The sequence below is a fragment of the Pteropus medius genome, unplaced genomic scaffold (genome assembly GCF_902729225.1).
Source record: "Pteropus medius unplaced genomic scaffold, Ma_sr-lr_union100, whole genome shotgun sequence".
Classification (NCBI taxonomy): domain Eukaryota; kingdom Metazoa; phylum Chordata; class Mammalia; order Chiroptera; family Pteropodidae; genus Pteropus; species Pteropus medius.
This window is the reverse complement of record NW_024352786.1, coordinates 7,105,331-7,118,580: the sequence shown is the minus strand read 5'-3', so window position 1 is coordinate 7,118,580 and position 13,250 is coordinate 7,105,331. Positions and strand designations below refer to the sequence as shown.

General features: G+C 32.2%; 1 protein-coding gene across 7 annotated transcripts in view; it reads right to left on the bottom strand.

The window, feature by feature from the left end:
- The window catches only part of SEC24B (SEC24 homolog B, COPII component), a 73,828-nt gene that overhangs the window by 12,074 nt on the left and 48,504 nt on the right, over positions 1-13,250 (bottom strand). For 4 of the 7 annotated variants that reach the window (XM_039848841.1, XM_039848845.1, XM_039848839.1 and 1 more), the window contains 8 exons: positions 9,410-9,594; positions 8,121-8,223; positions 6,769-6,895; positions 5,947-6,056; positions 4,380-4,492; positions 1,737-1,855; positions 1,361-1,416; positions 918-1,124 (listed from right to left, as the gene is read on the bottom strand). In XM_039848841.1, the coding sequence (XP_039704775.1) occupies positions 918-1,124; positions 1,361-1,416; positions 1,737-1,855; positions 4,380-4,492; positions 5,947-6,056; positions 6,769-6,895; positions 8,121-8,223; positions 9,410-9,594 (1,020 nt within the window). The remainder of the gene's footprint in view (positions 1-917; positions 1,125-1,360; positions 1,417-1,736; positions 1,856-4,379; positions 4,493-5,946; positions 6,057-6,768; positions 6,896-8,120; positions 8,224-9,409; positions 9,595-13,250) is intronic. The other 3 variants (XM_039848842.1, XM_039848840.1, XM_039848844.1) reach the window with 1 other exon arrangement.

The window sequence follows — 13,250 nt, the reverse complement described above, 5'->3', positions numbered from 1 at the left end:
CCAAAGGAAAAACTGAACACATAGCTAAATATTTATGACATTATTAAAACGGTTTAATTCATACCCATAATTACATTTAATAGCATTTTCTCATACATATGTTGAAGCCAGACAAAATAGGACAAAAGTGATTGTTCTAGTTAATTTATTATTTGCAATAAAGGATTAAAACACCATGATAAAATCTTGTAATATTCGAACTCATTTTTTTTAATAGTTAAAATATTGGAGACAACTTTTCAACAGCTGAGGCAATAATTGAGTACTTTCACATTTATTTAAAAAACATTTCTTAAATTAAGAAAATTTTTAGGGGCCTCAAAATGCTCTCAATATACTCTCCGATAAAAAAAGTCAGTTAAAAAATATAGTATATGTTTATGATGTTCAATTATGCTTATTTGTGTATTTGTATAACTAAATGCTATTAACTTGACAGTGAGATTATTATTTATATTTGTCTCCACTTTTCATTTTAAAACTTTTTCCAAGTTTTATACAATAGTTTTATACTACTGTTATAATTAATGTTTGTTAGTATGAGCATGTTAAATTATAATACCTCAGGTTTAGTAAGTGTTATTACTTGTGTAAGAGAAAAGAGCACTGGAGTCAGAAAAGCCAGTCATATCTTCACAATTAAATAATTACTTAACCTTTGGCAAGTTTAATGTTTCCCCATCTGTAAAATGAAGGGTTAGAGTAAATGATTCCGAAATTTCTATGACTTGCAAACGAAGTTATAAAAAGAACACATCGCAACACGAAAACAAAATAATTCGAGTTAAACACTCTTACCAGTTTTTTTTCCTACTATTATTAATGAAGTAGAAAAGGAGAATGAACAAATTATTATACAATCTCTAGAGGTAGAAAACACCATCCTGAATATGACAGAGAAATGAAATATATAATACCTTTGTGCTCGATCTCTGATTAGGATCTTCTCTGGACTGCAGAAGTCCTGCACCCAAGGAAGGTAACTGTGTCTGAAATACAGACACACGGCCACCTGTTGGAGACATTAATTTAAAGGCAGCCTGAAGCGCAGGACCAAGGGCACTGTGTGTTTCTCTGGTATTGGTGAACATATTTGGTAATGCATTCAATAAGTCTTTTATAAGCTGGGAAAACAAAGATTAAAAGTTGAATTACTGAGAAGGCAAGGCAATATTCTTCTTTAAAACACCCCAGTGTAGTGTGTGCCACTACATTCTCGGGACTGTACACGAGGAATCAATAGATATGCTACGTGCATTGTCTACTGAAATGTTAATATGCTAAGTAAACACTAAACATTTCAGTAAATAGCTGAAATAACAGAAATATTTTAATATTAGAAGAAAAATTTCAATCTTACCTCTTTACTTTCATATACGTTCACAAGTAAGCTATCCGGTGTAGGTAGAAAAACATCTATAGGAAAAATACATTTTAATCAACAGATAAGTCAAAAGAATAATATAAAAAACCCTTAAGTTTTTATCAGGCCACACATGTAATGGGTACTATAATATTGCTTTATTAAATACACATATTCTGTATGACACATCTGTTGTTGACAGATGCATAAGTATACATACACAAGTGTAAAAAATTAAATTCAAGTATTTTCCAGAAAACAATTATTTTTAAACAAATATCAAAGTGCACCAAATTATCCTTACGGCATTATGAGTATTGTTAAAGTAGCATCAATTCCAAAATCTGAAGTTAGACTTTTATTCACTGCTTACCATCTATATCAGACACAATCAACATTTGAGGCTGTGATAATCCTTCTTGTAAATTGTAGAAATGGATAGTGCTATCAAAGGTCACGAATCCTATTCGTGTCCGTGAATCTCCAGGAAGCCTAAAGATAAAAATGACAATTTTAAATTTAAAGTGCTTGGTAACACTTTATTTAAGAAAATAATGAAATAGTAAACTAATTATAAGAAGAGTTACATATGCTTTTTTGGAGAAAATAGAAAAATCATCTCTATCTAAACCAATATATATATATATCAGAGAACAAGGATGAACCATTCCATTTTCAGATGAAATCACTGATGTGTAGAGTTCATACTTTGGAAAACCAAACTAAATTCAAATAATAAACCAACACTAAAAAGAAAACATGATTAAAAAACCCAGACTTCTTGCTAACTTTCCTTTGAAACACACTCTTAACTGAAAAATTACATTTTCAGTTCCAATATTACAAAAATAGTGTATTTTATTTAAACATTTTTAAGGGCAAAATAACAAATAAGTAGTTTCCTAGAAAAGACTGAATGTAAGCCAAATCAGATTTTAATGTATGAAATTTTAAATAAAAACCACATTTAAGAAGATTGAGATGTTTAATCTGTCATTTATCCTTTAAAAAAGGAGGGTAGGAATGGGGTAGAAGAGGGTAAAGGGAGTCAAATATATGGTGATGGAAGGAGACTCAACTTTGGGTGGTGAGCTCACAATGTAATGTACAGATGATATATTATAGAATTTTACACTTGAAACCTATATAATCTTATTTATCAATGTCACCTCAATAAATTAAATAAAATTTAAATTTTTTTCTGCTAGAACTCAATATTCAAAAGTGAATGCCACAGCATAAAAGAATTATCATTTCATTGCCCATCAAGCATCCCTTATGAATAGGATGAATGGTGCATCTTATAGAAGTGTATTTCTAAGCACACCAACTATGTTAACTGTGGTTATGTAATATATCGTTTCCTTAAAAATAGTTTTGATTACAGAATGCCAAAATTGTGTGCATCAAAGCAAAAATAATTATTACTATTATGCATGATAGTTAGGCTACTCAGATATAGTCTGCAAGGTAGGTTTGACATCATTTCATAGAACAAAATGCAAAAAGTTATGTGGGTGGTTAGATTACCAATACTAGTCAACATGTATAGATGTTTCTACAGACTTCACCTCTTTGAGATTTCCAAGGTCAATGAATATTAGGACCGTTTGTCACCCATTAAAATAGAGACTACACTTACCTACTCTATTCCAAGCTCAAAATTACAGGGTTGAGCTGGAACTGCTCCAGCATCAAATTCCTCTTTCTCAAAGTCATTTCCATAGCCCTTTCCAAAAGTATGTTACTATACTGTTGCTATCCTATTGCCTTTTTTCTTTCCTAATGCTTTTATTTTCCACTATAATCAAATATATATATATTTAAAACTATTTTACACTCTTGATTTTATCCTATTTAATTCACTCATCTTTGTTGAACTGGCTTCAATTTCTAGGGCTATATCCTCATACTTTTTCTAGTAAGCTAACTCTTGAGTCTTATAAACTATCTCTTTGCAAAAGGTCTTCTATTGCCACTCACTGCTAAAGCTATATCTGAAGTAAGCACTTGTGACTAAAAATAGGGCAAATGCTTCAATCAAGAAAAATGCGAAAACTCTAAGTTACTAACAGAAATTAAAAGCAAAAATTTAATATCTCTAGATTTTTTTTTTTTTTTAATCTGAAAGGTCTCAATGTTACTAGTTTTATTCACAGGTCAAGATCAGTGATATGCAGCCTATGGTGACAGAAGCTAGCACTAGACACAGCAAGGGCTCTCAAATTCAAATGGAAGATGAGGAAGAACCTTCTGGAATCACCAAGAGTATTTCTGACAAAGTACATATCTGTAACCACCCTACACCTTTTCATATGTCAAAAACCACTGCATTAGTGAACCACTCTTACTAACAATTTTATCTCTTGCAAGTGTTGGGAGTAAAAACAGAAATGTACAATGTTTTCCAGAGATTTGGAAGGTTCATTTTTAAAGCTAGTTGAAAGTCCCCTTCATGACTTTAATATCAGTAGACAGGCAGGCAGGAATTGGAACCAGGTATAAGCAGCCCATTCACTACTGTTTCTACGTTCACAATACAGCTCATTACTATGTGCCAAAATAAACAGCTCAGTTTCTGCCTTCCATAAAATATTTAGCACAAAACCCAATTCCCTCCTTCCCTTGATCTGGCTCATTCTCTTGTTAGGACATTTAAAACTACCTTATGAAAAACTCCTTGTTCAGGCATAAATTACAGCTAGATTTCTCTCAATGAGATTCTTGACAGCCTGGCCAAGTCAAATTCTTTGGGCCCCAGTACTGAGATATGCTAAGTCAGAGGGAGAGCTCGATGAGATCTAAATTCCTTACTATTAAAATTTATGATTTTATGATCCAAATATCAAGTCATATATCATAATGATCCAAGATCCTTATCTAGGAGCAGGATCCTTATTCTAAGGAAGTACTCTCAGTGATAAACAAAATCATACTTAATAAAAAATAACCTCATAAACTGATAACGAACACTTCACATTTATACACACATATTATAAGTAAAAACAATTCTTACTTGTCTAGATTTTCTAACAGTGACTGGCACAAAATTGTCAAATACCCAGCTTCTACTGCATTATGAGACACATCTAAAACAAACAAGTAAACTGCGGGTTGAGGAGGCCGAAGCTGAAAGAAAGAAAAATAACATACTTTTATATCGCCATACTACTGGATATTTACTGAGTATATATACCAAAAATACAAATATAGGATTGATGTTTTGTAAGATCTCATGTGCTAATTAAAATGAAATTCCTTTAACTTTTTTTCTTATAAATTTGGATGTGGATTAAGTATGATAAAGCAGTCATTACACAGTAATGGTTACACAGATGGGCTAAATGTTTTCCTGATAGTGTTGGCCGAGATATTTAAATAAATTAAACTAGAGATACATTCTGAAGTATTAATGGGTCAAGTGATACGATAATAGGATTAGCATTTAATGAACTCCAGGATGGGTGAGGGGAGGAGACTGGAGTAGACTGAGAATAGATGAAACAAATACAGCAAAATGTTGATAACTGCTGAAGCTTGGTGATGGGCAAATGATGGCTCATTATACTATTTTCTCTTCTTTGAAGTATGCTTGAACACTACTATAATAGGAAGGTAAAATAAAAGGATATATAAAGTCTTTTTTTAAAATGTCAACCAGGGATCATATGGGTCACATAGCAAAAATTAAAGATTACTTTTTGCTATACCACTTTAATTAGATTAAGACTCCTAATGAGTCAGAAGAAGGTTAGGAACATAATAAAAATTGTAAAGAAGGTAAGAAGTTGAGAGTAATAGTGACAAAGAGAAAGTTTACTCTTGTTAATATGGAAACAGACAAGAAAATAGTAGTCAAGTGGGCAGATGCTATGTTGGATATAAAAGACAATAAAAATTATAAAAAATAAAGAAATGGGCTAAGAATCAGGAATTTAATACACATTAGTCGTCCCTGTTCACTTTTTCCCACCAGCAACTCTTTACATTTACAGACAACAAAGATTAGAAATAAGGCACAGAGAAGATATAAGTTATTGTACACTTAGAATGAGTAGATACGATAAGATGAACAGAACTTAGGCCAAGAATTCATTTCTATAGGTGGAAAATTAGAATGAGATCTTAGATTCGGTATAATTAAAGAACAAGTAGAATTTTATGATGAGCTGAAAGGAGAAAAATTAGAGTGAAGTCAATATCTATCTTGATATCTATTATACTGAGTGAACCAGTAAGATTACGATTTTTTCAGAGTCTGAAACCTGCAGTTTTTGGCAAAAACACAAATTGTTAAAGAATATTTATATTCCATGCAAGTTATAGAATGGCAACAAATCACAGACATTAGTGCTTATTATAAAAGCACTAATGTTTCTTCCAACTATAAATAACTGCATCCTTCTAGGAGATCAAGTAACCTTTACAAAGACTTTTATGTTTAAGTATAAACTTTCAGAAGTGTTTTTTAAAATTCATACTACAGGCAATTTCAAAATTTGGACAAGAATTCACTTAACAGCAAATTACGAATGACCAATACAACTGTATCCCACGACTGATTTTTAACACTGAATAGTTACCATGTAATCTGAAGAAGCAATGAACTCCACAGTTGAATTCTGAACTTCTGGTCGTTTATGAGGCTCTCCATAAGACCGGGTAAGGGGGTTATACATAAATTCTTCAGGAACTAGATAAGAATTAGGAATCCAGTACAAATTTAGAACACAATATTTCTAACTAAACATACATATATATGTCTAGAAATAAATACTTCTATCACTAATATTATATGAAGTTTATAATAGTTCTGTGAACATCTAATGGTAAAAACTAACTCCTTAAGCTCTCTTTAAAAATATATTGGAAGGATTAAATTTTTTTTCTGAAATCAGGTGAGGAAATCAGAACACACATAATCTTGCTTTTTAGGTTTGTGTTCTATTTATTATATCTCATGACGTGGAAAAAAAAATCAAACAGAAACACAAATTTGAAAGCAATTATACTAAGATGTCCTAAAAATGACTAAAGGGCACAACAGACACATGTGTATATATGTGTCCATACATACTGGCAAGGATTGACACTGAGGTGAATCAACCAAATGTACAAACAGAAGACAATCGTAACTTCAGGGTCAAGCATAATTAGTCTGCAGGACCCTACCTGTGTGACCTTCACTGCCAGTTTTATGAAAATTTTTTACTTTGCCCTCGCTGTCACTTTTTATGATCAAATCCCCTTGGCTAGCCAAACATGAAGTGTCCCTGGCCTATATTCTCTCTATTAAAAGTGATGGGAAAGATTTTAAAGCAATAACAAGAAAGACCAGATAATGACAAAAATGTCAAAATGTTAAAATAATATTAAACACACTTATTTTAAGAATCTGAACTCACCATCGTTTACTCTATAGCACAAATTGCATTTCCATCTACGTTGATCAATGAAAGATACAAAGGGATTGATATACGTTCGACAAGACCGGCACCTCACAATGGTATTTGATGTTATTACTGGTAATTGCTAGGAAGTAAAATAAAGATGTTGTAGCAGAAAAAGCATCCCAGAAAAAAAATGAAACACATACTGCCATGCTCATATTCAGAACACCATAATTGTTTTGAAACTGAAGCATTTTAATAAAATCCAGTGATATGCTGAGTAACAGAAGCAGCTATCAAGTTTTCTCCCTCCTTTGACATACACTTCATTAAAAAACAAAATAAAAAAAAAAAAAAACTAAACTAAACTAAAATAAAGTCAAACCAAAGGTAGTAAGTTACTGATTGATAAGAAAAACTTGGTTGGCCAAGAAAATAGTATCATTCAGAGCTCATCAGCTAGACTCAAGTAACAGTGAGAAAGAAACACCCACCATGTAAAAATGCCTTTGTCTTTGTGGCCTGACTGCACCTGGTGCTAGACCAGCAGACACTGCTTATTAGATGGCCACAACAATCCTGACAGGAGCCAAGGCCACAAGAAACCAAACACAACGTGCCTTTAAAAATATTTTTTCTCTTTATGCTTAGTTTGGGACAGGAACATTATATTCAATATAAGAAATTTAGAAAATATGAAGAATGATTTAAAAAATCACATACTATTCTATCTTCCTGAATAGATCCCTAATAACATTTTCATGTACTTCCTTCTGCTTTTTTTTTTTTTTTGGTCTATATATAAACACTTATATCTTTATTATTATGAAGGTTATTTGTTTAATATAGTTAGGAACAATAATAGTTTTCCTCCCTAAATGAACATCATTGTCAGTATTCCCTTTATGCTTAATAAAGGATTTGTAGTTTACCCTCTATGGCTTCTCCAGCTACTAATTTTCAAATTCCAGCTCAGGCCTTATCACTGGTAGTAATCTTCTAGTGTACCCAGAGGAATTTACTTCCAATACTGTACTCACTACCTAGGTACCTTATAGAATTTAATTAGTTATATGTATTAATTTTCCTACACTATAGTTATCTGTTCTTACATCTTTGTCCCTCTGTTAGATAGCAATTTCTTAAGGGCAAATTCAATGACTTAATTATCTGTATGTTTACCCGTGCTTAGTTTAGGGCCTGTCACAAAGCAAGTGCTCAAAAAGTTTGCTGGAGTGAATTTGACAGAATTATGTCTAACTTCAAATGAAAGAACATGAAAAAAATTCTAGAAAATATACAATCTAAATACCTTTCACATAAGAACACATCAGTAGCCACAAATATTTTAAAATACGTCACTTTACCGTTAGGTCTCTGAAGGGATGTAGCAACAATCCTAAAGGAAGTTTAGCTTTATTCAGTAAAGCCTGTGTCTGTGGTATATTTGTCAAAGTACACCGAAATGAGCTGCAAAAAATATAAACACCACGAACTACATTAGCTATCAGAAAAAAAAAAAAAAAATAACCTGAAGTAGTTATAGATAATTAAGAACATTTAAAAGGGCGTAAGTGAAAATCATTTGAACATGTTCTATAACTGTAACAAGAAAGATCCTAATTAAAGAGGCATATATATGTGATATATGTCAAAAGATCTAAATTAAGGACTCAATATTTTCATGGTGAAAAACAATTATTCCATTATGACTAGCATGTATGGCATAAAGAGAGAGTAGAAAACGAGTGAAAAGGCATACCTCTGCATCGTTAAATACTGTTGTTCCTGCTTTACTGCCCGTTTTTCACCTATTGAACTCCTATTCTGAGACTCATTAATCACTTCTGAAATCACCCTCACCCTTGATCACAAGACAGAAGGAATGACTTCCTCTGTGCTCTGAGATCTGTTTATGCTTCTAAGGTACCGATTAGACTGGTCTCTGCTTTAGCTGGGTGTGTACCTTGTCTGTCTTTTCCACTTGAGACCAGAAATTATTTTGTCCTTGTGTCACAATAGCATTATCCCTTTCATAGAGTAAGTGCTTATAACTTACTAAGTTATAAGTTAAGGTTAGTAGACACAGATCAATAAAGAAGCAACCAAAGAGGTAAGAAGCAGTAGTATGAAAACCAGAAAAGGAATTTTAAGAAGAATGGATGATAGTACGTAGAGATAGCAAGAATCCTGATTCAGGCCGGTGGTGGTGTTCCTTGAACAGACCAAGCTGGTTCCTGCTCTGGGACCTCTGCATTTGCTCTTCAGGCAGCTTGGCGCATTCTTTTCCCAGAAAGTCACACGGCTTGGTCTCATACTTCATTTAGATCCCTACTCGAATGTTAACTTCTTGGGAATACCTGTCCTGATTCCTCAATTAAAAATAGTCACCCTCCACCCTTATTATTTCCTACTTCATAGTACTACTCTGACATTACATTATATAGTCATTGGTTTGACTATTCAGAGTATGTCTTCCCTAGTAAGATATAGGTTGCATGAGGCTTTGTTGTTTACTGCTTTACTCCCAGCCACAGAAACAGTGCCTAGCACTTAACTTAGAAGGCATTCAGTAAATATTTATTTTTGTTTGAGAGATATACAATGTTTTAGATAAAGTATTTTACTTACTAAAGATTATGAAATAAATACTTACTCTGGGCTACAGTTTAATTTTTTGAGGTCTAAATTCAAATTAGGTACAGGAGCCCAAACAGGAGTCATGGGTAAAATATTCCTCTCCTGAGTGAGGTTTACAGGTCTTAGGCTTTCTGGTTGTGCAGAGCTCTGAAGACTCAGTCCTCCCAAACTGGAGGACAACTGGTTCATACCAGGATACTGCTGAGAGAGCAATTCAAAACAAAACAAAAGAAAACTAAGAACAATATAACAAACACAAATAAAATTTATTATACTATTTATAAGATTTTAACAGAGGAAAAGAAGATAAGAAAACTTAAATCTGGCTTGGTAAAAGCAGAATGACGTAATAGGGTAGATTAATTCAGAGCACTCTTGAAAACAACTCAAAGCAAAAATACTGAATAAATTAAAATCTTTTTAGCATGGTTAAAACTCACAACAAAATTTCAGCAACAATCCTTTTCAACATCAAATCTGATTTCTCTTAGAACAGTTCACATTGGAAAAGCAGCATAAATGCTTATATTTTCAAGTTTTTTTCAATTATCAATTTTCAGAATAATGCACTGATGCCATAGAATGTACAGTGATGAGTTTTACTTTGTTTTTCTATGTTTCCTTTGTTGTATTTTTAGTAATAAATGGCTTTTTATTAACTCAAATGCTTTAATGAATTACATTCATTCTGATGCTCAAGCTACCCAATCTTTGGCCAGTGAGAACCTATGAACCTATTAATCTTTGCTTCTTTGCTTTTTGGCATAACATTTTCTACTGTTCTTCCTTCAGACTTCAGATTAATCATAGATCCAAAAAGAAATCTTGGTTCTTTTTAAATAGTTGTTTATCTAGAGATCATAATCTGGGTAATAAAGGTGTTCACTCCTAATGTGCTATTTTTTACTTACAACTTTTACAAAGATACAAAACACACATTTTTAAGTAGAGAGAAAAAATAACGAGTTCAGATGGACATTTCCTATTTAAGATGTTGGCGTTTTAATTAAACTTCTTTCATTTTCATACCTGTACTTCTCTTCTCTTTTGCTAAAAATCTTGATTCTTAATGGTTAACAGCATTTCTTATTTGTTTTACCCTATAATATACTAAAAGTTTTAAAGTAACATCTATATTATTATAAATATAAGGTTATTAAGTTAAATTTAAGATTTCTTTGTAGTTTTTGTCCTTAAATTATATCCCACTGAAAATGTATAGATACTGAGTTTTAAGATTAACTAAAACAAAGTTTTTCTCTGTATCAGACTGTATTAACTTGATAAACAAGTTCATTTGTTTTTGTTTGGTTTAAATTTTAAGAATTGCCTTTTATCTTTTTGACCTAATATTTTTTGAGTAAATACAACATTTATGTAATTCTAATGTCAAAACTTTACAATAAGGTATAGTCAGAGATATCTTGTTTTACTCTTATCTCTCCACCTATAGTTAACTATTTTTAATAGTTTTTAGTTTAATCCTTCCATTGCTTCTATTTACAAATATAAACTAGCATATACTCTGACCTAAATACAACACTTCTTTTATCTAAAAAATGTGGGCCACTAACTCTGTGTCTGTATATAGATTTTCCACATTCTTTTTTTACAGTTATTGAACACTCCTTATTATGACTGTACTGTAGAAATACAGCTAATAAATGCAGAATAATAAATTCAGGAAAATCACTATTTTACAACTGATACTGAAATAAATGATTCAGGTAATGGTCATCTGGAACAGATGATCAACATATCAATAGATGATAAAGTGACCAGGTGAAAGCCTAATGAGAAACTTTACAACAAAGGTATCAGGCTGTCATGATATAAACTCATTAATCAATCCTAGCACCACTAAAAATGAGACAACCAGATATTATTATGAGGTAAGCAGAACCAAAATATACCATATTTCAGCTTAGGTAAATAAGTGAATTAATAAACCTGAATATAATGAAGCCATTAAACCTAATTTCCAGTCCATAGAAAATGGAACAAAGAAACAAATTATATGACACCACAAGAGGCAATCAGCCAAATTCAGAATTTGGGACATTTTATAGGAAAATAGACCCAGTTTTCTCAAAAGATCAAAGGCATAAAAAAGATGGGGTGGAGGCTTCAAAATTAAAAGGAGAATTAAGAGACATAAGCAAATACAATAAGTAAATCTTGTTTGAATTTTGATTTGAACAAACCAACTGTAAAAAAGCAATTCTGAAGCAACTGGGCAAATCTGAATATGGACTGAAATTTAAATGCATTTAGAAATTGTTACTTTTGTTTGATGTGAAAGTGTGGTCATGTAAGAAATGCTCTTTTTCCATCTCCCCTCCTCTCTCCCTTTGCCCCTGATTAGCTTTTAAATCCTCAACAAGGTGTGTGCGTGGGGGAAGGGCTGATAGATGAAACATGTACTGCAACATGTCGACAGTAATTGAAGCTGGTGATGTTAAGGGGGGAAAAAAACAACTGAATAAAATGGAATCTGAGTTTTTAGCTGTACAGGATGAGAGAAAAATAACTGTATGAATCAATAATAGTATATAATAGAAAACCCTAAACAGACCTGACTTTGTAAGAATTGAGAATATAAAATAAAGGTGAAATATTTAATCAATGAGAAAAGATAGATTATTTAATAAATGACAGTGAATTTAGAGGCAATTATTATGGATGGAAAAATGAGATTTATTCTTTACATTATGTACCAAAAATAAAACTTTAAATGGATTAAAGATACAAAACAAACCATAAAAAACTAAAAAAATGCATAGCTGGAATATTTTCCTAATCTTAAGGTTGAAAAGACCCTTTAAAGGACACAAATAAAGGTAAAAACAAGAAATTTTCACTAAAGTTATACAGTTCTTCAATGTCAAAAAAATAACATTAAAATCAAAAACAAATGTCAAGCCCCCCGGGGGGGATGGGACGGGACTACAAAATACGTGAGACAAAAGGTTAATATACTTATTAAAGATAGCTTTTACAAACCAAAAGGAATGAACAGAATGGTGAAAGAATATAAACAGGGATTTTGGTAAAGAAATACAAATGACTGAGTATGGAAAAAAATACTTTTGCTTATAAAAAAAATTCTTGACATACTTAGTAATATAGAGAAGTGGGCAATCATATCTACTTTTGCTGGGAATATAAATTAGTACCTTACTTCTCCATACCTGACCATCAAATATTGATCAATTACTGTATGACATCTCCATCTGGTTGTCTATCAGGTATTTTAAACTTAACATGGCCAACTCAATTCCCATTTCCAGACCTATTCCTGTCTTCATTCACCATTTAAGTAAACACACTATCCCCTGTCTACCCAGCTACTCTGCCAAAAACCTGAGTTATCTTTGATGCCTTCCTTTCTCTCACCCATCACATCTAGTCCATCAACAAGTCAAAAGATATCCCTTATCTATCCAGTTTTCATTAGCTCCACTGATATCTACCACCTTAGAACAAAGCACAATCATCTATTTCCGAGATTATAGCAAAGCTTCCATTTGTCTCCCTGTTTCCATTTTTGTCTTCTCAAATACTTCCCATCCTAATCTGTTCTTCACTCAGAAGCAGCCAAAATGATTCTCTAAATGTGTAAATCAGATATCATTCTATTACGTAATATCTCCAATGTCTCCATTTTGAGGGGAGTAAAACCTATGCTTCTGACTGCGGTCCTTCCCTAGCTCCCTGATCTCATTCTATTACTCTTCCAATTGCTGACTGAGTTACAGCCACATGGGGACTTTATTTCTGCAACACGTCAAAATTGTTCCTGCCTTAAGTCTTTGCAGGTATGTTTCCTCAGCTTGAAATGCTCTATCTCCACATTT